This window comes from Simochromis diagramma, unplaced genomic scaffold (assembly GCF_900408965.1).
Source record: "Simochromis diagramma unplaced genomic scaffold, fSimDia1.1 OVJJ01000510.1, whole genome shotgun sequence".
Taxonomy (NCBI): domain Eukaryota; kingdom Metazoa; phylum Chordata; class Actinopteri; order Cichliformes; family Cichlidae; genus Simochromis; species Simochromis diagramma.
The window spans coordinates 588,538-615,674 of NW_024387326.1; the positions used below are offsets into that span (position 1 = coordinate 588,538).

At 40.6% G+C, this 27,137-nt stretch overlaps 4 protein-coding genes across 5 annotated transcripts; 2 read left to right on the forward strand and 2 right to left on the reverse strand.

The window, feature by feature from the left end:
- Window positions 1–689: 689 nt before the first annotated feature.
- LOC120717832 (myosin phosphatase Rho-interacting protein-like) lies at window positions 690–4,448 on the reverse strand. Its single transcript, XM_040006095.1, has 5 exons — window positions 4,301–4,448; window positions 3,375–3,531; window positions 3,041–3,127; window positions 2,627–2,768; window positions 690–2,471 (listed from the first exon to the last, which is right to left on the reverse strand). Exons 1-5 carry the CDS (start codon window positions 4,393–4,395, stop codon window positions 2,362–2,364), a joined length of 591 nt encoding a protein of 196 aa, XP_039862029.1. The 5' UTR covers window positions 4,396–4,448; the 3' UTR covers window positions 690–2,361.
- An 11-nt stretch (window positions 4,449–4,459) lies between these two features.
- LOC120717831 (myosin-9-like) lies at window positions 4,460–15,485 on the reverse strand. The gene is made up of 11 exons (XM_040006094.1): window positions 14,998–15,485; window positions 14,436–14,496; window positions 12,705–13,041; window positions 12,401–12,503; window positions 12,143–12,278; window positions 11,178–11,287; window positions 10,762–11,021; window positions 10,376–10,578; window positions 10,036–10,146; window positions 5,757–8,678; window positions 4,460–4,736 (listed from the first exon to the last, which is right to left on the reverse strand). Exons 1-11 carry the CDS (start codon window positions 15,015–15,017, stop codon window positions 4,521–4,523), a joined length of 4,479 nt encoding a protein of 1,492 aa, XP_039862028.1. The 5' UTR covers window positions 15,018–15,485; the 3' UTR covers window positions 4,460–4,520.
- Window positions 15,486–16,999: 1,514 nt separating this feature from the next.
- Window positions 17,000–20,922, forward strand: natd1. Its single transcript, XM_040006098.1, has 3 exons — window positions 17,000–17,236; window positions 18,236–18,354; window positions 19,226–20,922. The coding sequence occupies exons 1-3, from the start codon at window positions 17,137–17,139 to the stop codon at window positions 19,340–19,342; spliced, it is 336 nt and encodes a 111-aa protein (XP_039862032.1). The 5' UTR covers window positions 17,000–17,136; the 3' UTR covers window positions 19,343–20,922.
- Window positions 20,923–21,964: 1,042 nt separating this feature from the next.
- On the forward strand, window positions 21,965–25,725 carry tmem11 (transmembrane protein 11). Of its 2 annotated transcripts, none has more exons than XM_040006097.1 (2): window positions 21,965–22,090; window positions 24,544–25,725. In XM_040006097.1, exon 2 carries the CDS (start codon window positions 24,551–24,553, stop codon window positions 25,058–25,060), a length of 510 nt encoding a protein of 169 aa, XP_039862031.1. In that variant the 5' UTR covers window positions 21,965–22,090; window positions 24,544–24,550; the 3' UTR covers window positions 25,061–25,725. The 2 variants fall into 2 exon arrangements, with proteins under 2 accessions (XP_039862031.1, XP_039862030.1); XM_040006096.1 differs by lacking the exon at window positions 21,965–22,090 and adding an exon at window positions 22,451–22,570.
- The last annotated feature ends 1,412 nt before the right edge of the window (window positions 25,726–27,137 follow it).

The window sequence follows — 27,137 nt, forward strand, 5'->3', positions numbered from 1 at the left end:
AAATAAAAACATAATGCAATGAAATCTCATAAAAACAACTAAAATGTTGTGACAGGACTGTGAAAATCGGCTGGAAAATTAAGTGGTGGTAAAAAAAATTCAGCAGTATGAGGAAGTTTGAGGATCATTAGGTTAAATTAGTGATTGGGTATAAAAAAGACCGTCTTAAGAGAGGCAGAGTGTCATTAAACTGCAAAAAAACCTACGTCTACAAATTATGGAACCTTTTCAGAATAATGTGTCTCAATGTAAGATTACAATGACTGTGAATATGTCATCATCAGTACAGAGAATCTCTGCATTCTGTTTTTAATCACATTTTACACAATTTTCTTGCTTTTTAAAAAAAAAAAAAATTTGGGCTTTACTTTACATCAGTTACGTAAATATAAGTAAATCTTTATTGCTCTCCACTTGTTTTAATTTGTCTGTTTAAGGCCATCATTTTCTTTTTTTCTGATTGATCAAACAATTTAATAAATCACTGATAAAATCAACAAATTCACTGATTATAAGTGACTAATAGTTTTAGTTCAGCTGTCATAACACAGCGAGACCCAAAAATAGATGATGTGTCGCTGTCACAAAAGGTAAGTCAGATAGACAAGGAGACACATAAGATCTAAGCAATATATAAGCAACAAATTATAGTAAGGTGTAAACACTGTGCTTTGGTGTACTGTTTAACAGATCATACATGCTTCCCTTTTCTCCTTTCATTACCAGAGTTTATGTTAAATGATATTACCCTATTCTAAACTGTTTTTCTTCCTTTTGCAGGGTAATTATGATTTTAAAGTCCCTTTTTCTTCCTGAAAGCGTAAGATTGTGTACATTGTGTGAAATCTAGTCAGTGTTATTTTGTTTGTAGGAAAAATCAAAACAAGCACAGAAACACTGACTTTAGTTAATGGTTGTTTAAAAAATAAGAAAACGGAGATCCACATTATTTTTGACCAACCTTGTTTTACTTGAAAGCTCATTTATTTGAAGTCATAAAGCAGCTGTTTCGAATAAATATGAAGGTAATAAAAGTACAGTAGCATCTCTTCTCTTTCAGGAATGTATTTCCTCTGCTGGAAGGGTAAATGTTGCGTTATGTGGCCTATAATGTCAAATACAAGTGATCCAATATGCTTATGTGAGCTGTGTTTCAATAAAAATACAGTTTGTCTATAAGTTACAAAACCTCTGTGTAATGCACTGAATGCATGTGTAAAATGACCTGTGTTTGTTGCGCCCTCTAGTGTCCTGTTCTGATCATTCAACACACAAAAAGGTTATAATAAAACAGATTTCTGAAAAGCTCTGAAGTGCAGATGTCAGCTGGTCATCTTCTCTGGATCAGAATGACTCGAACAGCTTCATCCTTTCTTGGACAGAAAGGCCCTCTTTTAAACTCTGAGGAATGAAGAGATGCACAAAAATGATTTAAATAATAAATCTTATCTGTTAAATGTCTTTTGTCATGATAGAGGGCAAAAGTTGTAGTCATGTGATAGAGAAAGTGCACCCCTATAAAAAAAACCTGACTACACCTCTTCATTTAACTACTTGAACCATCTTTAGCGGCAATAACTTGAAGTAATCAGTCTCTGCATGACTTTATCAGTCTCTCACGTTGTTGTGGAGCAATTTTAGCCCACTCTTCTCTACAACATTGCCTCAGTTCATTGAGGTTTTTTGAGGGGGAGTATTTTTTTATGCACAGCTTTTTCTTAATTTGTCTCCACAGCTCTTTGGCCAAGTTGAGGTTTGGATCTCCTGCTGTGCCTCGGATCATTGTCCAGTTACGGGACCCAGTTTGAGCCAAACATTAGCTGCCAGAGAGACGGCCTTACATTTCACCTTAGAATAGTTCATGGTAGAATCAATGAGTGCAAGATGCCAAACTCCTCATCCCTCCTTCACCGTGCTGGCAGTTGGTATGAGGTGTTTACGATTATATACTCTGTTTGGTTTTCTGGTGCTCTGCATTACGGCCAAACATCTCAATTTTGGTGTCCCAGATGTTTTGTGGTTTGTTTAGATACATCTTTGCAAACCTAAGCTGAGCTGCCAGGAGTCCACGCTGGACGTCCACTCCTGGGAAGATTGTTGCATTGTGCTATAACACACCTGAATCCTGCAGACCAGCAAACTGAGACAAATTCTGATTACATGGAGTTGCTCACTCTTGCTGATGATCAATTAATCAAGTGCATTTGATTAGCAGCTTCTGACTGCTACTTACCTTCTTCATTTCTATGGAATTAATAAGAGGAATCTGTAAGTGCGCTTTTTTAAAGTGTTTGCAGACAAGATTGCAACAGTAGAATCTACTTTTTAAAGATTTTAAAAATGGATACTTTCGCTTTCTGGTCAAACTGAAGACGCATCAGCTCTTACCTTCGATCTGACCGCTCTTATTTGTCGCACGAGGGATGATTTCTTTGGAAAAGTAGCAGTGTTTGTCTTTCCCTCAGAGTCATCTGAGGGGGGGAAAGAGGAAAGACAAAACAGTCTATACTTGAGTTTAACTTTATTACCTATGTGCTGATAAATGACATCAGGCTTCACACTGAGGCAGCACACTTTGTATGAATGTCACACACTTCACACTTTCACATTGTGAAACGTGTCTCACCGTGGCTCGGCCCTGCAGTGACTCTTCTTGGAGACCAGGTGGAGAACTTAAAATCTTCACCAAGCCTATTGACATGTTGGTGGGGTTCACCTTGGCTGTTTGTATAGGGGGTCTTGAGCCTATTCTCAGCATATATTTTGTCCTGTGTGACACACACACACACACACACACACACACTTCGGATTAGGTTATATTTATTACTACATACAGGATATTAAGTTAAATTGTAAATTAAACGTGGTTGATGTGGATTATTTGTTTTTTTGGGGGGGTTTTGTTTTTGTTTTTTTGCTGTTATATTTATCCACTAATTCCAGTAAATAAGTAAATATAAAGCACGACATAAAAGTTGACATATAACAAAAGTCTAGTCTAACAAAGTTAAAAAAGATAATAATAAATTAAAATTACTACCATCTGAGCAATCTTCAACTCTTCTCTGAGAGAATGAGATTCCTGTCTGAGAAACTGAATTTCTGCCTCCCTCGCCCTCAGAATCACCTGTAACATAGATTAATCGTATCAACACACACACACAGTCTATAATTTCCGTCTAACTATATTAAATATAAATGAGATGAGCAGGTAAGGAACTGGACTATTGCTGTTGCTGATGCCTGTTTGGAAGAATTAAACATACAGGAGCTGTATTTTCTGGACTCTGTTGTATGGACAGCAGGGAGCACTCCCTCTCTGTGCGTCTCTCCTGAGATGCTGATATAAGCTCAGTGAAAAGAAGTCTGTCTACCTGTTTCTTTTTGAGTTCCTGGTTTTCTTTTTGGCACTGCATCATTGATTTTCTCTCATCTTGCAGTTCCTCTCTGAGCTGAGAGTTTTCCAGGCATTTCTCGGTGTGCTGAACCGACAGCATCTCCAGCTCCTTCTGCAATAACTGGATCTCCTTCCTTTGATGACAAAGCAAAGCACAGATGATGACGAACGGGAAAGCAAGCAGTTGTCTCTTCCTCCATGATCTGCGCTGGTTTATTAATTCATGAATCTTATTGCAAGTAAAGATTGTGTTTTAAAACAGCTATTATAAAATAATGTGTATTTGTCATTTGCCGTCTGTGTTTAACAGATTTCCAATGATGACCACTCTCATTAATGTAATTTTTAATTAAAACTGCCATCCCAGTTCAGACTTTATTCTGGTGCAGCCTATTAAAGCCTTATCAAACTCAAAATAAGACAAAAGTATGTCTCATGACAGATTATACCACCAAATATTCATGTAAACAACATTAATGGATCTGCACAGGAAGCCCCAAAGGGAAACTGAGAGATGAGTCATTCAACAAAAAGCCTTATATGTGTGTTGGTATATACCATATATGCATTTTAGTCAGTCTGTCTCATGAATAAATGAAAAGTTAAAACAACAACGAAAAAGGCTGTTATTTTTGTAGCTTTCACATCTGTATATATGCATCCCACAGATTTACAATCTTTTTAAATGAAAATGATGTTGCACACAGAGGGAAAAAATAGCACGAACTAGCCTGCAGTTCTAGAAACATTTCATACCATTAACACTGTTACCTGCTCACGATATGAAGTACAGGTAACAAGTACAAATGCAGTACAACACCTCTACAGTAAATGCTGCAATAAAATACAAGCTGGTTTTTTTGGGGGGGGTTGGCAAACATTTTGAAACCACACGTCACTCACTCATATTCGCCGTGGAGCAGCGTGACATCATCGCTTTCCATGATGCGCTGGGACTGTCTGCTTTTCTCTAGCTCCAGTTTGTGAGCTCTCCTCATTGCCACAATAGCTGTCGAGAAGCAGAACTTACTTTCAGTACTGCCTTGGTGGAATTATTCCTATCAGGCATAACTCTAATATAACATTCTTACAACTAATTAATCAAATGTATTATTAATTAGTATTAAACACAACTTAGCAATAAAAATGTTTTGACAACAGTGCATTTATGTTCCATGTTTTCTTGCTTGCCTGCCATTGTCGCGGCTGTCTCCTCCTGCAGGAGCTGCTCTTTCTCCTTCAGAAGTTCAGCCACCTCCTTCTGATGCTGCTGCTGCAAGTCTTCTATCAGATCCCTGTGCATTTCCTCCACAGCAGTCAACTCCTGTTCACAGGAAGCCTATAATGATATTTAAAGGTAGTTGTTGTGCGATATGAGTGGCTCTGTGGTGTGACGGTTTTCACATTTGCTTAACAGGTTCAATTTTAGGAGGATACCCAAATCCATCGGGTGGTGTGTCAGGAGGGGGAGGTAGCTGCTGCGACGACCTTTGTGAATAAGAGAGCAGCCAAAAATAACTTTTGTGCTTGGTATAGTCTATATACACTCAAAACGGCTTTCTTAAACATAACAATGAGTTAACTGTACTCAAATGGCCTCCACAATCGCCACATCTCAATCCAGCAGAGCACCTTTGGGATTTGGTGAAGCAGGAGATTCGTGTCATGGATGTAAAGCCGACAAATCTGCAGGAAATGTGTGATGCTGTCACATCAATAGGGACTAAATTTACATCACTGTGAATCTGTGCCATGATATAAGGCAGGTCTGAAGGCAAAAGCATGCCCAACTCTGTACCAGCCTGGGGTACTAACAAAGTGGCTGATTATTATATATGTAAATAGTAGAGAAATCTACACCAGCAGCCATAACACTGAAACCAGCAACAGGTAAAATCAGTATCATTTATTTATTTAGAATTCAATGTTCTGCTGGGAAATCATGGATGCTGCGGTATATTCATTCACTAGCTGGGACCACATCCTCATTTAGATTTAACAGCATTTCTAATAGGTAATGGCAGATGGAGTAAGCATGAATTGAGGGGAAGGCAGAAGTCAGTGCTGATTTCCCAGGAGGAGGGAAACCTGCACAAAATCAAGCAGGTGGTTTTACAGTTGTGGCTGATTGAGTGATTGTATTTTTACTTTTAGGAATAGTGTTTGTTCCATAGTTACATTGTAGCCTTGCTAATTCTGATGTAACCCTAATTGATTTAAGGCTTCAACTAAGTAAAGTAATGAATAAAGTGATGAAAGTAGAATTTGAACTTGATAGAGAAAAATAAATCTGTAAAATGATTTTTAAAAATACATACTTTAAGACTAATTATCTCACGTGATGCAAAGTCTTGGTTACCTGAATGTTTTCCAAATCTTTCTTGTAATTCATTTGGATCCCAAAGTCTTCCTCTGTTTCCCGCTCCATCACACTCTGCTCTGGTAGACAAGATGTATTTGGGATGAAAAGAGGTGCCTCTGTGCGGGATTTGCTCTGTTTCTCTCTGGAAACACAGGACTTGGTGTAGTAGCCATGTAAGTGCTTCATCTCCTCTTCGTGGATCTGCTGCAGTTCCTTTATCTTCTCCTGAAACTCGCCTTCCAGTTTTTCCACTCGTTCTGCATGATAATCCTCAATCTTCTGTATGTCTTCTAGGAGTTTCTGGTTCCCGGTCTCTACTGATATTATCTTCTTTTCAGCCAGCTCCAGTTCTTTTCTCAGCGTGCCGTTGTCTTCTTGAAGCTGGCATATTGTGTCATTTAAGGCCTCCTGCTCCTCTATTACATCGTTGCGCTGCTCTTCCAGTTTGTTCACGTCAATTTGAAACTCCTGCTTTAAATCCATGTACATCCGCTCTGACAAATAAATTAACTTTGCGTGGTCCAGCATACATTTTAAGTCAAAGGCAGCAGCTTCCTTCCCTCTATGCTCTATGCCATCACCACCGACAGGTCTGCTGTCACCAGAGTTCACCAGGCAGAGCTGGTGTAAAAATGTAGCCCTTCTCTGCAGCCGGGATATTAGCTTCTCTAACCAGTCTGGCTTTTTCTTTTCCTCCATTTTTTTGTCATCTGATTGGTCCTCTTCTTCTGGTTCTTCCAGGCCCCTGGCATCTTCCTGCAGTCTCTCCTCATAAGAAGCCAACTCCGAGGGACTGATATCTGCCAGACCCGTCATTCGGTCCTCAGCGTCTTTGCTGTTTACTGGAGTCACACCTTCGTACTGTTGATGAATTTTTAAGGCAGCATAAATTAGCTCCTCTTCAGCACAAACTGTACAGATTAAACTTTCTAAAAGTTCATCGCTGTCACACCCTGTTCTCTCAGATCGCATCCTTTCTTGTGCTTTTAACGCTATTCTTCGAGCGATTATGTTTTTGTACCTTTGTGCCACATCCCCCTCATCGTTTCTTGATATTGAGGTTATCTGACCATGTTGGCTCTGAAGGACAGACACGATTTTTTCTACTACGAATATTTCCCTCATTAAGCACCTCTCAACACTTCCCCCCTCATCCAAAGAGGACCAAGTATTAGTCGGTTTACTCATGTTACTCTTAGCCCCGGCTGATTTCTCTTCATTGAGGATCTTGCCCTCTCCTTTGCTGACATTATATGATTCATGCTGGTGTTTCACTGCATCTTTCTCTCCTTGCTGAAGACAGGCAGCGACCGTAGCCAGCTGTTTCTCCAAGTCTGGAATATCGAGGGGACTAGCTTGAAGTCTCTCTCTGCAGGCCTGTATGATGTTCTGAGCCACCTGAAACCTGCCAACTAGCATCCTGCAGCGATTCTCTGTCTCTTGGGCAAAGCGCTGGCTCTTCTTGGCCTGATTGTGAAGAAGTAGACTGAGGTGCTGGGTAGTCGCTCGACTCTGGGTCAGCTGGGAGCAAAGCTGGGGGTCCCGGCAGCTGATGTGACTCTGGTGTTCCTCCAGCCTTTGTGTGATGTCTCTTAACTTCTCCTCCGTTACATAAAGCTTGGTTTCAAGCAGCTGGATTACAGACATAAAGCGCTCTGGGTCATCTCCTGCAGTGATGAGGTATTGATATGATTCATCCAGTGATTGTGTGCCATTTTCTGCAGGTTCTTTAGAATTCATCAGGCTGACATCTGCGATATTGGACCTGTTAGACAACTGGTAACTGTCTATATCCTTTTCCACAGTGATATGCTGTGTTGCTTGCTGTTGCCTCTTGTTATGCTGAATAGTCTCCGCTGATTTATCCTGCAGCTGAGAAGAGGCACAGGTGCATGCTCTGAGCACCTCATTCAGTTTCACTTCCGTCTCCTCCAAGCTGTTACCCAAGACTTCCATCTTTAGCAAAACTTCACTCAGCTCTTGCTCCTTCCTATCAAGTTGTCTCTCATATCCTTCTCTTATGTCCTGTGTATCAGACTCCCTTTGCTGCAGTTTTCCCAGTGCCACCTGCAGTTCCTCACAGACTCTCTCATACGTGTGCTCCAGGTTGTAGTAGTGCGTTTCTTCTGTTTTCAAGCGCTCCTGCAGCTTGCCCACCTCCCTGTCTGCCTCTGCTAACTGATCCTGCAGCTCAAGGCAGCGACGATCGAGTTGCTCCCTTTCCTCCTGGAGTCGCTGTATGGCAGATATTGTACGTGCCAGCTCTTCCTGAAGCTGCCGTTGTGCCACCTCGATTTCTCTCGTCCACGTCTGGGTCTTAGTGAGACTCTCCACCTGCTGCTCAGACCTGTCCAGTTTCTCCTGGAGATCTTGTGAATGCTGCTCAGCCTGCGCCAGGCTTGCCATCAAGCTCCGTCGCTCCCTCTCCTGACTTGCTTGAAGAAGCATGAGGTGCTTCTCTAGCCGAGCATCTTTTTGAGCCTGAGTCTCTTCATAGTTATGAAGCTTTGCTGACACCTCATCAAGATTTTTCCGCAGCTTCTCAGCCTCCAGCTGAAGGTTTTGGTAGCTATCTAATTCCTGCTGAAGCTGTGTCAAGCGAGACTCGGACTCCCTCCTCTGCTCCTCGCTGATGTTCAGCTGGGACTTCAGTGAGGCCACACAGCGCTCCCACTCCACCTGCCGCTCCTCAAACCTCTGGCGATCTTGCTCGATATGGGCTTGTGCGAGTGCAGTGGCGTCACCCGTAACCAGCAGCTGAGCTTGCTGGGCTAAGAGATCTACTCTTCGCCGTAGTTCTGCCTCTCTGGCTTCCTCCTGACTTCTCTTTTGTGCTTCCAGCTCAAAGCGAAGGTCCTGATTTATCTTCTGCAGTTGCTGTAGAGCCAAAGATTGCTGTGAAGATGAGTTGGTGTTATTCTACAAGACAAAAGGTTTTGATTAGGAGAAAACTTTATATTATATTATATTATATTATATTATATTATATTATATTATATTATATTATATTATATTATGGCTAGAAACTCTGACAGAAAAGAAAAGTTAACGTTTCATGGATGGAATCTGATGCTTTAAAGCATTTTAACTTGGAAATTTGCTCAACATTTAAGGATGCACCGGAATATGAACTGAATATCACTATTAGCCAACAATGTCCTTGCTAATTGATACTATCATGGCATTTATCAGTGTTCATGGCTGATGGTTAACTGCTAAACTTCCCTGGTTTTGTTCCAACAAAGAGGGAAATCACTATTTATTTAGTTATTTATTATTTGTTTATTTATTTTAATTTAATCTTTACCTAACTTTTTTTTCAAAGGAGACCTGCCAAAGAATCCACACCAGTATGAAAGGAAGTCAACAAGTAAAAAGCTACTTTCGACTGTTGCTTTATTCATGAACAGTCAGCACAGCACACAGCTCAGCACGTTTGGATTGACATATTTTACAGAACAAGCTGCCTGCATGTAAATTATTTGACTGTAATCAAGCGCATTTTAAAAAGCAGCTTGTACATGTGTTTTCTTAACAGATACATTAATACATTAAGACAGGCCCTATTTCAAACTCAGCCTAACCTTCCCTTTTTTCAAGTGCTCAATACGCTCTCTGAAGGAAAGTCTGCCATCGGACTAGATATATGTCACGGTCCCGGAGTCAGATTTTGAGTTTTGTTCTGGACTCCTGGACTTGTGTTTTTGAAAGTGTAATATAACGATGTCTGTCTGAATATGTTGTTTTCTAGGTTATGATAAGTTTTGTGTTTGAGCTTCAGTCTGCTGTTTATGTTCTTTGTTCTACTTTCTGTGAGTTTAGTTTCATCTTTTGTGCTTCCTTTCAATATCCTGTAACCCAGTTGTGTCCCAGGTCATGTACCCATGTCTGTCTCCATTCTCCCTCTTTCTTTGTGTGTGTGTGTGTGTGGGTGCATGCATGCGTGTGTGTGTGTGTGTGTGTGTGTGTGTGTGTGTGTGTGTGTGTGTGTGTGTGTGTGTGTGTGTGTGTGTGCTGGCCTTTCCGCATTGCTCTGATGAGCTTCTTTGGGCAGCTTCATAAGGAAGCAACAGTGGGTTAGTCTTGCTGGGTTGTTGCCTTGAAAGCAGACAGTGAAGCTCTACTCTTGCTCTTGTTACAGTTTGGAATTATTGTTATATTCAACAGTCTGTCCCTGTGCACGGAGTCAGCTGTGGTGAGCTGACTCGTGTGGATTCTGGGAGAAAATTGATATCATCTAGATTTAAGAAGACTTAAGGAGTCTCATGCATTATACCTGTGCGCCAAAGCAATCCCTTGAATGGATCTCTTTCTCTCTTTGCAGCTCGTCCTGCAGATTCCTGTTTAACTGCTGGAGTCGAGACAGTTCCCTCTGAGTTTGTTCCAGCTGATAAAAAAAGAGTAATAAACTGGATGTGTTCATTTATTCGACTGATTCATTCATTCATTTTTCTTTAGTAGATTAAAGATATCTGTATTGATGTTTCCTAAAAATGCAGACCAAAGATCAGACTTTTGTACCTATATAAGTTGGACTCTGCTTTTTGGTTTGATGCATAAGAAAATATATCACGTGTGTTCTTGTTATTGTGGTGGAAATGCAAATACAATCTCACCTCTTTGACAAGTTGCCCAGTTTGCTGCTCACATGCCAGAGTTTCCTCAACTTTTGTGCAATCACAGGTGCTGTTTACCTGCTGGTCTTCCCTCTGGAGACTCTGTTTAGTCTGATGTTCACTTGCAGTCTGCATGTTCAAACTGTCATTCACCACGTCCTTTGGCAGCACCACTGAGCTGAGACTTTGGCATTCTTCCCACCCTTTGCACAGAAGACCACATGTTTGTTTGTTTTTTTAAAAAGAAAAGTATATATATAATATGTTAACATACATTCTGTTAGATTCATATTTGTGGCATGTGTCAGTATAACTAGATATGATTTTAGATTTCACAGCAGATCATTGAATAAGTTACCTAAGTCTGAGTTCGTTTAATGGCTCACCAGTTTGTGTGGTTCCACTAAGAAACGAGCATTGGTGAGCAGCTGTGCCCTCCTCCTCCACCTGGGATGGAGAATCGGTAGGAGCTGGAGCACCAGGTGAGCCAGGGAGAAGAGACAATGAAGCGTTTCCATTGACTGAGCTCTGCACTCTTTCTACCTGCACTTTGGAGTCCTCTTTTTCCTGCTGCTGATGTGAAACTTCTCTCTGGTTGCTGATTCCATGTTCTTGCAGCTGCTGAGTCTCCGGCTCTGAAAGAGAGCTGTGAGTACAATTTAAGTAAATTCATCTACTAAGCTTGATTATAAGTATTTAGACTATCATAAACCTTCCAAAAATCATCCCATACCCACTAGAATATATATTAATATAATGCAGCACTCCAATGATGCAGCACTTATCTTTTAAAAAAGTCTACCTTGTGTTGTCATGTGTAAAACTGGGCCGCACGTTCTTGAACACTGCGTGGACCCAGTTCCGTTTCATCCCAGCAGTCATTGCACACAGCGTGTACACCCCGTCTGTGGTCTGTGAAAGTGGACACAGTTTTTATCACCGAACCTTTAAGGATTTTTTAGCTTAAAACGGTTTCCCACTGCAGTGACACCAGTATCTTTACTTAAAATGTTGGATGACTTTGTTATTTTTCTAGAAAACTTACAGGGCTGTGATAAATTTGGGTTTTTGCATATTTGTCACACTTTAATGTTTAATATCAAACAAGTTTTCCTCGAAATAAACGATCATCACTTAAAAACTGCATTTAATATTTCCTCAACTTATCTTGGACTAATATTAAAATTTGTTTAATGATCTGAAACATTAAAGTATTACAAATGTATAAAAAAAAATCATGAAGGAAGCAAATAACAAGCTGGATTCTTGCTACCCAGCCCATGCACTAATGCCTGCCCTTTATTGTCAGTTTTGTTTTATGCAGTAACTGCTCATTTAAATGGTAAATTGCCCAAGGACACAACGACCGAGACTGTCGGAGCCGGGGCTCGAACCAGCAACCTTCCGATTACAAGACGAACTGCAAACTCTTGAGCCACGATCGCCCACATTTAAGGGCAGTAATGGGAGTTGTAGTGTAATAAAGGTGTTGTCCTTTCTCAAAAATAGTGAATAGTGCAAAGCCAATGACAGATGCCTGTGGCACAGATTTAATAACCTGAATAACTCCAGGCAGGACCATTCCTACTGTCTAAATATATAAATATGGATATTTAAATTCTTGGGTTCGCCTTTATGTGGAGTGATTTTCAACCCACTATCATAAGATATTTACAGAATGGTCTGTAGCTCATCAGCATGAGCGTGTTAAGATTTAAACAGAAAACTGTCATATATACATAAATAAGATCTTAAAATTAACAGTACCAGTTTCTTTGCTTTGATGCAGTGATGGTGTTGTGCACTGGTGGAAACCAAAGAGGAGGAAGGCTCTGCTAGCTGAGGGGAGCTGCTTGTTTTCATTCTGTCAGCATTATTTCCATGCCATGGCTCTTTGCTACCTCTGATTAAAAACATAAAAGCAGATGGACAAAACAGGAAATACTGACTGCAGACCATATGTAACATTTATTTTTCATTAGAAAAACAGCAGCATTTCAGCGTTTTAAATGAATTTAACCAAACCTGATTTTCTCCAAAGAGGAAGACAACCGACTAGAGTTCAGAGTCTTCTTCCCAGAGGCTTGTCCTTTCTTAGCTTGTGACTTCCCTAATGCACCGTCTGACTCTGACATAAAGGCAGCAGTGAAGATAAAAAACAATCTGTGAGTCCTTTTCAGTGTATTTATCATTATTTTCTTTCTAAATCAGCAACTTCTTCATCTTTAGATTAAGAAAACTATTTAGGAAGTTAGCCTTAATGGATAGTCTGAATATTTATTTTAAAACTAGAAAACTAGACACAAAGATGAAACATGCGTGGAGTTACCTTCTCCGGCAGATTTCTGGTCGAGCCTGTTGAGAGAGCGGCTGCTTCTCATGAAGGGAACAGCAGAGAGGGAGGTGGTGTGGAGGGATGAAAAGCTTCGGCTGCTGCAGAGGCGGGGACCTGCTCTGGCTGTGTGGGATGCTTGTCTGACAACCGGGTGACCAGCAGAGCCCGGGTGGCTGAGGCTGCCTCTTTTCAAACTCCCGCCAACTTTACTAACAGCTGCAGTTAAGTTGCTGCCTCTGCCCAGGCTGCTGCTCCGTCCGCTGCTGACACCGGCTTTAGACACACTGCTGCCGGCCTGCTTCCCTCCAGGTGCTGGTAGTGATGTGAGGTCCTACGTAAGTGATAGAGAGAGAAAACGGAGCCTCAGTGGTTGTGTGAGGAGAACTCAATCACAAAATGATGAAGTTCTGCATGTTTTTCACTTATATCTCATGTTCACCCTCCCATCCTAACTTCCCGTCTTTGACACACACAATGAAGAGCACCATTTAATCCTGATCGGAGCTCTTAATTTGCTTAAGAACCATCTGACGACACTGCAACCATGAACACGCACACACACACACACAAGCTGTAAACTTAATCACACTTGAGCGCACTCGGAGAGCCAGCAAATCTATTCCAGTCTCGGTAGATGCACCCTCACTAACTGCAGAGGTAATGAATCTGCGGCTGGATCTCACGACAGAGAAATCAATTAGAAGATGCTCGACTAAGTCCTGACTTGGCGATATGTGCAGGTTTTAACTGCACCATGTTGATCTTTAGCCATTAATGGCTACGTAAATCAAAATCAAATGCGTGAAAATCTCACAAAAAACAAAAAACATGCACTCAGTCTGAGGGAACTGTGCGTGGTTACACAGTCTGAGACTAAAGAAAGGGGTGCTGTTTCAACTGTAATGTGTATCTGCCGCAGATGATCAATACAAATCATAAAAGGAAATACTTGTTTTGTTTTGTTTGTGAGCATAACACAGCACATTCTTTCACTAAAAGCTTGGCAGTGCGGTTTAATGTCAAACTCATTTACATTGTGGCCCACATACAGCCCACACCTCCCAGTGAAACACCCCTTTCCATCAGTGTAAAGTAGTTAAACTGCACATTTAATCCCCACATTTAATATCTAAATAGAACAAAAAAGAGGTGCACTTGCAACAGAACGGCTCGTTTTTTTTTACATGATAAAGAAATGTTGCTGTAGTTAATGAAATACATCTGTTAGCACGACTCTTTAGGCTTAAATTGTAAGAAATAAATGTTAAAGCTAGCTTGTTGTCAAGACAACCCTGTAATTTTAAAACAAAACATTTTGGTAATTCACAGAAAATTTCTTATTAGATTTATTTATTTTACTGTGAACACATTTAAAAAAATTCTATTGTAAATAGTGAAAAAACAGGAACTTTTCTGCAATTTCATTAATTTATGTGCTCCTTTAAATTTTCCAAAAACATCCAGTGGACTGGATTCGAGTATTTGCCGGGATACTTCTCGCCTCCAGGCCTAAGGCTTGCTACCCCTGATCTAAGGTATGTTAGGAAGGGTTTAAAAAGGATGAGACTAGTGTCCTGTCAAACCTAAATTACAATATTTAGATGTTTGAAAATAACTTGTTGGATTATAATCTGTAAACATATTTTAACATATAATAATCCCCATAATTACATCTATAAAAGCAACACTAAATGATTTTACTGAGAGTTTTAAACCTGCACTTACCTTTCCCCCTTTCTTCTGTGTGGGATTGTTGGTCTTAGTGTTCATCGGGGTCTCCTGCCACCTGCGATAGATAAGATTAAGGCAGCTTCACATAAATCCTGGCAACAGACAACCTGAACTTTCCCGAAACACTTATTTAATGTTATTGTTTTATTTGCTCACAAAGATAAAGATACTACCTTTCTTTTTCATATTACTAGTTTCACAACAGCTGCATTGATATTATATTTTACTTATAAGAGAGCTTGTGAAATAAACCCAACAGCACACAGCCAGTGATGACTGCTGCTGGTCAAAATGATAACCTGCGCAGATACTTTTATTCATGAAAACATAACGATGAGGCTCACATGCCAAGTAAACAGCAAACATCAAACTAGGTTTGATTCATGAAAGACTATGAGGTTAACAAGCATAACTATGTAACAATCTGCTAAAGTTTTTACTTTAACTGAGAAAAAAAGCCAAAAATTAGAAGAACTGTTGTATAAGGTACATTTAGTTTATACCTGTCTTCATATCGACATGTTTTAATGTAATAAATAAGTAAATATGTACCTACCTTGGCTTCTTGGACATCATTTTCAGTCATACAAGGTTAACAACCTGACAGAGACTAACTAAACGCAAGAACTTTTGTCTCACATTGTGATCTGTCTGGTAGATGTGAGCTCTGTTTTACTCTGGCAAGATCACGAGAGAGAGAGAGAGAGAGAGAGAGAGAGAGAGAGAGAGAGAGAGCAAATCACATACAGGTCTGTACCACAGAGTCCCAGAGAAACACATCACATGCACACGCACACATAATCCCACAGCGAGTTGGCAAACTCCATTAGAGTTTTGCAGGATTAGGTCAACAGCTTAACTGGATTACTACACAGTAATTTTAGTGAAGTTAATGTAGACTTACATTGTCCTTATAGCCTACTCCTGATGTCTGTCAAGTATTCCTCTCACATAGGCACAAGTGTATAGTGGAGAAAAACACACAAGCTCAGTTTGTGTCCTGGGTTATCGTCCGCTGACTGTACGCTTGATGTGCTGAAGACGCGCCTGCCACTGCGAATCCCTGAGCTGTGACCTGACCTGAGCTATCAAGAGCAATTTCTCAGACACAAACACTTGTCTGGATAAAATCCCTTCTTGTGTGCAAATGTGCCAGTTCCCTCTTAAAGACAAATTCTATATCTGTTAATAAACATATTTTAAAATATCACACCATGAAATGAAAGCTAAAGTGCCATAAATTAGTCGTACAGGGGGAAAGGTGTAACTGTGATACAGTTATAATAATAATATCTTTATTTGTACGGCACTTTTTTAAAAACAGCTCGCGCTTCACAGTTTGCATAAAATCACACATTTAGGATGGAGTGTACAAACAGATTGTGAAACACAAGCTCTTACATTAATTCCTACATGCACACTTTAGAGTTTCAGCAGCTGTTTAACGCAAATCACAGATGCAGCTGACCTGAGAAAGGCTGTTCCAATCAAGTTTAGGAGCTACAACCACAACAGTATAATATATATATATATATATATGATATTGAATATGCAATTCTGACACACTTTTACAAACCTATTTTCTCTGCACTGGAGAGAAGAGAAATGAAAGTCAGTAGAAGCAGGACAGAATGCGTGTGTGACTGATAGGTAGACAGGCGTAATAGTGAAGCTGGAGGGAGCAGAGGTGGTGAAGGTGGATGAGCTTAAATACCTGTGACCAGGCATCCAAAGCAACAGACAGTGCATAAGAAAGGTGAAGAAGAGAGTGCAGGCCAAGGCGGAGTGGGTGAAGACAAGTGTCAGGGGTGATTTAAGGTATTAGTGTAGCTATGATGTGTGGTTTAGAGATGTTGGCACTGACTCGGAGGGACAAGATGAACAGGATTAGAAATGAGTATATGAGAGAGACGGCTCAGGCCGAGTGGTTTGGACACAAAGTTAGAGAGGCAAGGCTGAGTTGTTTTGGACATGTGCAGAGGAGGGGTAGTGCAAAATGGGGCTGACAGGCAGGAGGAAAAGAAAATACCTCAGAGACCTCATCCATGAATGAGGACATGCAGAGGGCTGGTGTGACAGATGAAGATGTTAGGGACAGGGCTGATCATTTATCAGTTTAAATTGACGGATGAACAAATCAATATATTTTATAGCAATTGTATTTAGAGACTTTATACTATACCTATTCCTACCAGAATTAAACAACAAAACTTACATTTCAATTCCCTTAAACTTTATTTTAAAATAATAATAAAGAAATAAAGTAGCAAAGATATAATAATTCACAGGGATTGTAAAAAAAAAAAATACAAAATGAGCAGAAAAGGTACAAAAAAAACCCGTGTAAGCAGCAAGTTCCTTTTATAAGACCCACTTTAACAGGTCTTTAACGGACATAATTGTTTATGATCCCACGTCACGTGAATGCAGCATGTGAAACGTTTGCGTTCGGAGTCAGACAGTTGGTTTTATCGTTTCTCAGCAGGCGTTTAGAGTTTATGATCTCGAGGGGAGTTATCTTACAAAGCCGCTCTGTTTTCGCCTCTCTAAAGACGACGCCTGCGATTGGCCGCGCGTCACGTGACCTCACAGCTGATTTCGTTGGATGAAGTGTTTTGCTTTTGTAGCCATTTCTGGTTAGCAATCCCGTAGGGTAGCGTAGCAGTCATTGTTGTGACTTTTTAACGGCGCTACTATGGCACAGGCGGCACAGACTAATGCCTTTGATGCAAACAACTCTCCAATCCGGGTGGAACACGATAAGAAACGTCGGCAGTTTGTCATCAGGCTGAATGGTGAGTTCAACATGTAAACATTAGCGTGCCAGCTGATGCTAGTGTTAGCTTTCGCTCTTGCTAACGTCGTCGTCGCTCCTTTATTGATACCTGCAGCTGCCATTTCAGACACAGATGGCTGCTCACATATAGACGGAGCCTGTCTTCTGACTTTACCACCATTACCGGTGCTTTACTTTTCTTTCTCTTAGGCGAGACCAAAGTATTTGGCCTCCAGACCTCAAACCAAGCACACAAATTTGAAAAGCACACAATCCCAAATACACAAATTCCATTATTAATCTTCCAAGTAAAACTCATTTGTAGCAAAATACCTTCCCCTACGGTTATATTAAGATTCAATCACCATTTCAGCTTTCCAGAGTAAGCATTTTATCTGCCAGGCCTCCAAATGTGCTGTGCTACTTCCTTTCAAGCGTTCAGTTCAAGTGCTTTAAACATATTTTAAAGTTTTACACAGTCTTCTTCGTTTTATATATATATTAATCCTTTACGACACACTAATATTACTGTTTTAAGTGTGTCAGTAGTCGTGTTTGTCCTGGTCAGTTGTGGGTCAGCTGTTAAGAGGAAAATGGTGGATGCCATTGTTGTGCTGAATGGAGATCTTTATCTTTTCTTCACCCAGCAACACGACCCTTCCTCCACAAGGGCATGCCTGCACCTGGCCACTCGTGCCTCGTCTTTCTCAGCAGCCATGTTGCAGCGCTACATGCAAATTAAAATCTGCTACCACACCTTAATAATGTAACTGGGGCACTTAGAGTCAGCTTTAAAATGCTGAAACGTTGAAGTAATTGTGGGATGAAACTTGTAGTGTGCACAAGCAGGGTGGCAGGCTTCTGCGGTTTCTGTTGTTTGTTTGTTTGTTTGTTTGTTTGTTTGTTTGTTTGTTTTGGGGGGGGGGGGGTCATGTTTTTTCCGATAATTAGTAAATCCTAGCAACAGTTGAGGTGAAGACCAACCTCTGCCAGAGATAATATTTGTGTTTGCTCTTAGGATCCCATGATCGTGCGGTTCTTCTGTACGAGTATGTTGGGAAAAAGACGGTGGACCTGCAGCACACCGAAGTTCCAGATGCTTACAGAGGGAGAGGAATCGCCAAACACCTTGCCAAAGTAATTTTTTAAACCCAGATTTTGCGTTTGTTCACGAAACAAGAAGGTAGGCTCTGGCAATGCTCAGTTGGTATTAAGGTGCCAAAAGTGTGCCGAGAAAATATCCTCCACACCATTAAACCACCATCAGGCTGAATTGTTGACGTAAAGCAGGGTGGAGCCATCCTTTCATATTGTTTACACTAAATTCTGACCCTACCTTCTGAATGTCACATCAGAGCTTAAGACTCAATGTTTTACTAATCTTCTGTTGTCCAATTTTGTGAGCCTGTGCAAATAGTAGCGTCAGTTTCCTGTTCTTATCTGATAGGAGTGGCACGTAGTGGGGTCTTCTGCTGCTGTAGCGCTTCTCCTTCAAGGTTTGACATGGTCTTAATTCAGAGACGGTCATACTTGAGTTTTAATTACTGGTTATCTAAGTTGTAACTATTGTCTTCTAATCAGCTTAAAACAGTCTGTGCATTCTCCTCACAAGCCAGTTTCTCTTAGATTATTGCCATTCTCTGTAAACCCATAAGATGGCTGTGTTGGAAAATCCCTGTAGATCAGCTTGTTTTTGAAAATCTCAGATCAGCTAATATGACACCAGGAACATTCCAAGTCTCTTAAATCAACCTTTCTCCTCTATTCTCATGCACGGTTTGAATTTCAGGAGGTTTCCTTGATCATGTTTACATTCCTTTTTGAGGTTCTGCCATGTGATTAGCTGATTAGATATTTGTATTTATGAGCAGCTAAAAAAGTGTACCATACAAAGTGGCCGGTATATGAAGCTGGTACAGTGAGAATTGAATATGTTTCCACTTAAATTGTTGTCCTAGGAAAGGCCAGATGATTTTGATGTGAGCTGTTATGCACCATGTCATTGCAGGCAGCCATGGATTTTGTGGTGGAAGAGGACCTGAAAGCTCACCTGACCTGCTGGTACATTCAGAAATATGTGAAAGAGAATCCTCAGCCTCAATACTTTGAACATATTTATCAATGATCCTGCATGGCAGCAAAGGAAGGTGGCAAAATGGACTCCAAGGAGAGAAATACTGCGTGGCGGCATGCTTTGGAGTTACAGGAGAACACGCGACAAAGGATCTTCTAGGCATGGTTAAACACAACAGTGACTGAATCCAGAGAAATAGCTGAATCTCGGACCATAGACGCCTGTGAGTTGACCGTTTGATCGACTGATAAGACAGCTCTCTGCATAAACATGAGGATACACACTCGCCACAGGCAGGAGGGGAATCAGCCTATCACGACTTGTACAAACAAAGCAACCAAAGGTGAAGCCTGTTACCTCAGACAGAAACTTCCAGGACCCAACACTGACAGAGCAGATTTGAGTCAAATGTTACAGTGTGTTGCAGATTTCTGTCCTCAACTGGACTCACTGGTCATGAGCAGCACTACGAGGTGACCACCCCTGGTGTTTTTTTCTTTGATGACTCCACTGATGCTCAAATACTCGTGTCTTTTTTGTGTTATGTAAATTGCAACCTCTCTTTTTCATTTTTTTTCTTATTCTTTGCAAATAATTCAATTTAACCCCTTCTTCTCAAGTTTTTAGAAATTCTGTTTCTTAGAACTGATATGCTAGTGTAGAAGGTTATGTATGCAAAAAGGCTTAAAAACAACAACACAAATATAAATTTGTTTTGTAAGTGACAAAGTGGGAAAGCCGAATCTGAATTTTACCAATATTCCTCAGAGAGCCTTGTTTTAAACATCACTCCATCTACTTTCGTTCCTCCTCCACATAACAAAAATGAAGTTATTCCAGTCATATATCAATTCACCGAGCGATCAAAGGTGTAGAAAACAGTGACGATGTCTGACTGAGCCTCAGGATAACTCTTGCTGTTTCCATCGTACATTAAATGTTACAAACGTTGCTGATGAACGGGGTCCTGGTGTGGTGTGACACATCAGTGTGTGTATGTATAGATGTCTCTGTTCGAACCAGCAACAAAAACAGCACTGTTCTTTTCAGGGCATTCACATTTATGTGGTGTCAGACGGCCCATTGTCCTGTCATTGAGGAATTGCACTGGGTGGCTGTGGCTGTTTTGTTATTTGATCCATATTTCCTCTTGCCCACAAGGCTTCTCTGCCCAGCTGATATCAAAATGATAAAGATCTCTGTTAAAAAGTAAAATATCCCCACCAACCCACCCCTTGTTTTTTTGTACTCTTCAGGAGGTTTTGCTGTTGACAATCTTAAGGGTTGAGGAGAAAAAGATACCTCAGGTAACTCGGCACACTCTGGCAGGACAGTGCAGATTCTTTCTGCTGAGCTCACCTTGAGTTAATTGCAGGAATTTCCCTTTTGTTAAACTTCCCTTTGGGTGGAACACACCTAAGGATAGGCCAAGGTATTCGAGGTACTATTTCATTCTGTGTATGTGTTTTGTCTAAATTTGTGTGTTTCCTTGGAAGGAAGCAAATGTTTCATTTGAGCGAGTGGCTCTCACAGAGGCATCAAAATCCAATCCGTATTACACTGTTTTGTGATTTTGACTTTTTTTCTGTACTTGCTGTCAATAAATGCATAAATAAATCAAACACACATCAGATGACTAATGCTTTATGTACGTTGGCAGGAGCAGAGGAACATTTGTGATTATTTATGGAGAAAACGTGATCATGTACAATATACTTTTTATAACCACTGTGCAGTCATCACTACGGTGGTCATACACTGATAATAATTATCTACAATGCAGTTCGTCTTGTGCTGTTAATAGTTTCAGCATGCAAACTCCTTCAATACTTAAGCTAAACTATTTTTACACTGGCAAACCAGAGCGTTAATGGTATGGGCTTTCGCTTATTATTCAATTAGAGTAAATGTAGAAAATCGAGGTGGCAGAATAGTTTCAAAATACAGAATGAGGACTGCTGTATTTTTTTAAATACTTGATCTTCTAACATGTAGATGAACAGTGTAAAAGTAATAGTGTAAGACTTAAAATGAAAGAAAAGGTGGAATTTTTACCCTCCACTGAATATATTTATATATATATTTATCAGTCCCACACGTCACAGCTAGTGATGGAGTAGATTCATGTTCTAGATTACTGATGACAAATATCTGTACGTATGTATTGGCGCCATCCAGTGGCAAATTGAAGTTATTAGATATAAATGCTCTCCATTGCTAACAAGTTAAAACTCGTGGACTGTGTAAAAGACAGACACATCCACTGGTTTGAGAAGTCCTGTTTCACAGCTACAAGTTGATGGTTTATTCCTGGTGGTGTTGGTGTCACTGACCTAATACATTTAATTTAAAAAATATATTCAAAAAAGGTAATTGGTACACTGAAAAAGCATGGTACTTGCTAATAACTCAAAATGTGTGGCTGGAACTACTTTCTTTCTCTTGACTTCTTTTAAATTGATAAATCCATTAATTTATTTAACATGTCTACATGTGTTTTAAGCTAAAAAAAAAAAAAATCAAAAAATAAAAATGCACCTTTAAATAGCCTACAGTCCTTATCGGAATAGACAATTCCTCACTAAATTCTTAAAATTACCAGGCTTAAATATCGTTGGAAAGCCACAGCTGTCAATAGCCTTGGTTGATGTGATTTGTGCTGGCACAGCATTTGTTCCCAACCATCTCACATTCCTGAACGTAGCCATTATACTTGTGACAGCCAGCGCGCGTCAGGTTACAGCACGCGGACAGGCAGCGCGCACGAACACAGCCAGAGCACGCGAGGACACATTATGGGTGAGTACCCAAAGGTCTCCACATAAATCCTATTACAAAACGAGATGACGGAGCAATGTGTCATATATTATAACAGACCTGACTATGCATGTAGTCTGTTTGGATTATTATGGGTTTAAATATTTAAATGGAGCCGGTATTTTTGCTGCTTAGTTTTGCTGTGCTAACTTCATGGCTCGCCAAATTTAAATAAACATACCTTCTTTCAGTTTGTTAAATCTTTTCAGAATGTGTTCTGACCTCCCCAACTTCTATGTACCATTATAAAATACGTAAAGGCAGGTACTCTGTCCGAACAGCATCATGGGAATAGTAGTCCGCATTCGAGTTCAACTGGTGAGTCGCACAGAAACTGTATTTTTTTTACACACTACAATACCCATAATACTGGGCGCTGTCTTACGTCAACCGCAATCACAGTTGTATCTCCAACATGGCGTCGCTGGGAAGGAGGCGCGGTGTCCCAGTAAGCAGGGAGAGGTCAGTTACTCCACATCTTGGCCATTAAAAGAACGTGTTTTAATATGAAGTATTGTTTGGTCGATGTCAGGTTCCGAACGTGCTTCTCGTTTGGGATTCAGAGTTAAATGTCAACGGGAGAAGTCTGGATTTTTTTTAACCCAGGGTTAGCTCATGTTAGCGGGCTAACGCACACGGCTAGCTGTCGCTAACGAGCAGCTCATGTGATGTTTTGATTATTTCACAGCAAGTGATTGACTGGGAAAAGTTTGGTTTTGCCGCTCGTTGGGGCAAACGGCAGTGCTGTATGTGACTGTCGATGTGCCTCACGGTATTGGCTCGGCTCGGAGTGTTGACCGCCTCGTTTGTCGACCTGCTCGCTCTGTAACTTAGCTGGCCGGTCCTCCAACTTTCTGCCAGTCAAGCGAGTTTTCTATTGCACCTAACTGAAGTACAACTTTCCCCTTGCTCCGTGAGGCTCAGTCGATTTTCCCTAGTATCTTAATATGTCATAAAACTTCACACCTCTGGTGTGAGAAGCATAGTGTTTAGTGTTTTAATGTTTGTTTGTTGGTCTAAAAGAAGGCCTTATATTGTGACCATTTGGTACTTTTAGCATTGGTTAATTGGGACTTTATGGAAAGCAGCTTCCCCAAGTCTTATGTTTTTAAATGTGGTCATACACAGGTTAAGATCTGTGTGCTGTTGGAACACCATTATGATGTTATGATCCCTAATTACAACGATTGGGTGGTGGGTTTTTGGTTTTTAACTTCTTTTGAAATCATAAATTCAACACTTTCACGCACACAAAATGTCCACACTTTTGATTGAAACATTTTGTTATTTATTCACAACATTTCGCACACCTCACCTAATCTCACTGCCATAGGATTAGTCAGTTTAACGTGGTGAAACTTTAGTGCCGTCAGTGTAAAAGTCCCGACTAAAACATCAACCTGAACAGTGAAAACAGTACGGTTTCTCGGACAACAGTTTGTCCAGCTGTCTAATTAATTACTAGAAAAAGATAATAGCATTCAACATCTTATGCGTTGGGTACAAATGTGCTAGTTAGCTGCAGGTCTGCTGAATCCAGTTTTCAGCTGTCAGATAGATATATGTTGTATGTCATTGGATTAAAGGTGTTCCCATGGCTGTCTGTGAATTTTGTGTTGTCTGCGTGGAATTTCGAAAAGCGTAACCACACATAAGACTGCTTTTAGCCACATGGTCTCGCTCTCATTCTTACTCCAACATCCGATTTAGAGTTCTGCAGTGAATCTTTGTAAAGCTTACAATGTTTCCTATGTAGGTGGCCAACGCTGTTGCCAACACCTTCTGTGCAGTTGTGTCCTGGAGTTTTCGATGCAAAGGCAGCCATGATAGAAACAAATAACGTTCTGAGACTTCTTTTCCTCCTTTGCTGTGGTCAGTTGATTTCAAAGGCAATTATATTGGTCCCGAAAGGTTTTTTTCTGTATGTTCTCTCAGCAATCTCCCTCCAGGAATTTGCCTGCCACCTTTGTGTGCTTATATTGAGGCTTCTGATTATTAGTCCTGCAAAAATGCATTCAGTTACTGAGCTGGAAAAGCACTGAATGAATCAACCATACTTGATGGCCCAGTCAGAACAGTTGCGGGCTGTATAGACATGACCACGCTTACACTCCTGTTATCGACTTAAAACGGTGTTAATTCAATTCAATTTTATTTATATAGCGCCAAATCACAACAAAAGTCGCCTCAAGGCGCTTCATAGATACAGAGAAAAACCCAACAATCATATGACCCACCTGTTAGAAGTGGGTGAATGAGCCTCTGGTTATTGGTTAGAGAAATATCCTTCCCTTTTATGTTTGTTAGATGGTGATAGAGTGGACATTTCAGCAGGCAAGAAAAGGGGAAATACAGTCTTTGCTTAATTAAAGTGTGTTTAATGTCATCTGTTCTTGCACTCACTGTTGCCTGCCTGTTCCTGTGTTTCTGCACAGGGGTGTGATGGCGGCGTCAGACTGCTACATCGTGCACGAGATCTACAATGGGGAGAATGCACAGGACCAGTTTGAGTATGAGCTGGAGCAGGCGCTGGAGGCCCAGTACAAATACATTGTTATCGAGCCCACGCGGATCGGAGACGAGACGGCCCGTTGGATTACTGTTGGCAACTGCCTGCACAAGACAGCCGTGTTGTCAGGTGCTGCTTGCCTCCTGACGCCACTTTCGCTGCCTGTCGAGTACTTGCGCTATGTGGCGTTGCCCGCTGGCGCCCTCAGCGTGGCCTGTGCCGCCCTCTATGGGATTTCGTGGCAGTTTGACCCCTGCTGCAAGTACCAGGTGGAATATGACAGCCAAAAACTCTCGCGGCTGCCCCTGCATACACTGACCTCCTCAACGCCCGTGGTATTGGTACGCAGGGATGACATCCACAGAAAGAGACTCCATAATACGATAGCACTGGCTGCCCTGGCGTATTGCGCCAAGAAGATCTACGAACTCTATGTGGTATGAGTGCACTCTGAAGAGGATTTAAGAACCAACAGAAAAAAAAGGAAAACCGAAAAAAAAACAAAAAAAAAAACAGAACCTACCCACCCCCCATGTAAGGAAAAAGAAGTCACAATCAAGTTCAGCAGTCAGCTCCACATGTGGTGGGTGCCTCTTTTTTGAACTTTGATCAGCGGGATATAGTTAAAACTAGAAGGAATTGTTTTTTTTCCTCTTTTACATTTCCTTTACTTCTATGTGACAACAACTGCACACTTATCTCTGTAGTACACTCGCACCCTCTCCCCCACTTTCTCCATCCTTGACACACAACAAGCTAGCGCACAAGGGTATGGCAGCAGTTCCTCCGGACAGAGGTGCATTGGAATGACAATGGACAGACATGTTTTGTGTACCAAGTTCTTTCCCTATTTTCCTCGTAGTTTTACTGTACCCCTTTCTTGCTGATCAGTACATCACCATTTCATTAAACATTAGGATATTTCAAACTCACTTTTCTGTATTTTATTTTGCTTTTTACATTAAATGGATTCAACACGATGTCTGGGAAGGAGCAAGTAGATCCAACTTCTTTGAGATTGTGTCTTGTTCATGTTTGATTTGAACGAGTGCAAGTAAGGTCTTATCATATTAATAATGGGGATCAATATCTTTTTTTTTTTTTTTTTTTTTTTTTAAACAAAAACCCATGCACACTAACTATGTACACTACTGGTCAAAAACTTTAGAACACCTTTTCCTGTTTTTATTGAAATTCAGGCAGTATAATGTGTCATTGTACTCTTGAATGAAAACAAATAAACAACTGAAGTTTTATTTTATTTTTTTAAAGAAAATATCAGAAATCATTTATAAATCAAAATGTTTCCTAAACCTTTGATTCATCAAAGCATCTACCTCTGGCAGATATAACAGCTTGTGGCAGTTTCCTCTACAATGGAAATCAAATATTCTTCCCAACCCTGTTTTAGAAGTTCCCACAAATGTGTGGCATTTACGTGTTGCTTTCCTTTTATTCTTCTGACCGGTTAACTTAAAACAAACCAGCAACCCTATTTTTTTTTTTTTTTCTCAAGCTTACCATCTTGTTCTGTTTTTTTCCTAAGGTAAGTCTGCCATACCTTGGACGTATGTTTTGAGTCATTATCTTGCTGTTGGATGAACCCCTGACCAACTTGGTACATACCAAGATTCTGCATGTTGATGCAGAATCTCGTTGTAGCTGTTGGTTCTGTACTAGTCTCAATCTGTACTAGTCATTCACCCTGGATCCAACAAAACAGCCCCAGAACATCACACTTCCTCTGCCATGTTTGACATTTGATGTCACACACTGAGGAACCTTCTTAATGGCATACAAAAATCCTGAATGATGAACGGAAGATTTCAAATTTTGAAAGTCTTCAGTGGTCAATTGGTGGTGTTTCATGGCCCAGGGAAGGCTTTTTTTTTTTTTTTTTTTTTTTTTTTTTTCTCACGTCAAAGCTATGGCTGCCTTGCTGCAACTTGACCTGTCAATCCTGTATCTCAAAGTCTGCTTTTTACAGTTGAAACTGAGACTTGCTTACTATTAAGCTGTGGTCCCGTGAGCCACCTATCACTCTAGCTGTTGAGTCTATCTTGCCTTCTGATTTTGTTGTGGTTTTGGGTTCTGCAGACCTCTTCCTGTCAGATTCCCTCAGTGCCTTTTGATAGTAAAAGAGACTGTAATCCCTGATACATTGCCTTTCTTCACAATTTCTCTGAAGGAAAAACCTACACTTTTATGTTATGATGCTTTGTCTCTTCTATTGTTAATTGCCTTTTTCCTCACTATTTTTCTGGTCAAAAAGTTACTTTCTTTAATACAATACTGTTTGAATAATGCTCACAAGTGTATGATGCCACGGTGTGTTCCAACACTACTTTTATGTAGACTCGGGAGGTTGTCAGTAATCAAGAAAAAGTTGGGACACCTGTAGGAACCAACTTTCAAGTCTTGATCAACTTCGATTGCTGCAGAACCTCTGGCAGGTCACCATTTACCTTTATACCATTTCAAGCTATTCATGTGGACTTGAACTGCTTGAATTTCAGTTAA

Bases quoted from the DNA above. Each gene is read 5' to 3' on its own strand.
- LOC120717832 (XM_040006095.1), bottom strand. From the start codon at position 4,395: ATGAGGAGAGCTCACAAACTGGAGCTAGAGAAAAGCAGACAGTCCCAG. The intron at 3,128-3,374 runs GTAGACAGACTT...TCTATGTTACAG, and splicing joins AGGAACTCAAAAAGAAACAG to GTGATTCTGAGGGCGAGGGA. The intron at 2,472-2,626 runs GTGAGACACGTT...TCCCCCCCTCAG, and splicing joins CACTGCAGGGCCGAGCCACG to ATGACTCTGAGGGAAAGACA.
- LOC120717831 (XM_040006094.1), bottom strand. From the start codon at position 15,017: ATGATGTCCAAGAAGCCAAG. The intron at 11,022-11,177 runs GTAGACTTTTTT...TTGTACTCACAG, and splicing joins TTTACACATGACAACACAAG to CTCTCTTTCAGAGCCGGAGA. The intron at 10,579-10,761 runs GTGAGCCATTAA...TTCTGTGCAAAG, and splicing joins TAGTGGAACCACACAAACTG to GGTGGGAAGAATGCCAAAGT.
- natd1 (XM_040006098.1), top strand. From the start codon at position 17,137: ATGGCACAGGCGGCACAGACTAATGCCTTTGATGCAAACAACTCTCCA. The intron at 17,237-18,235 runs GTGAGTTCAACA...GTTTGCTCTTAG, and splicing joins GTTTGTCATCAGGCTGAATG to GATCCCATGATCGTGCGGTT. The intron at 18,355-19,225 runs GTAATTTTTTAA...ATGTCATTGCAG, and splicing joins TCGCCAAACACCTTGCCAAA to GCAGCCATGGATTTTGTGGT.
- tmem11 (XM_040006096.1), top strand. From the start codon at position 22,524: ATGGCGTCGCTGGGAAGGAGGCGCGGTGTCCCAGTAAGCAGGGAGAG. The intron at 22,571-24,543 runs GTCAGTTACTCC...GTTTCTGCACAG, and splicing joins GTCCCAGTAAGCAGGGAGAG to GGGTGTGATGGCGGCGTCAG.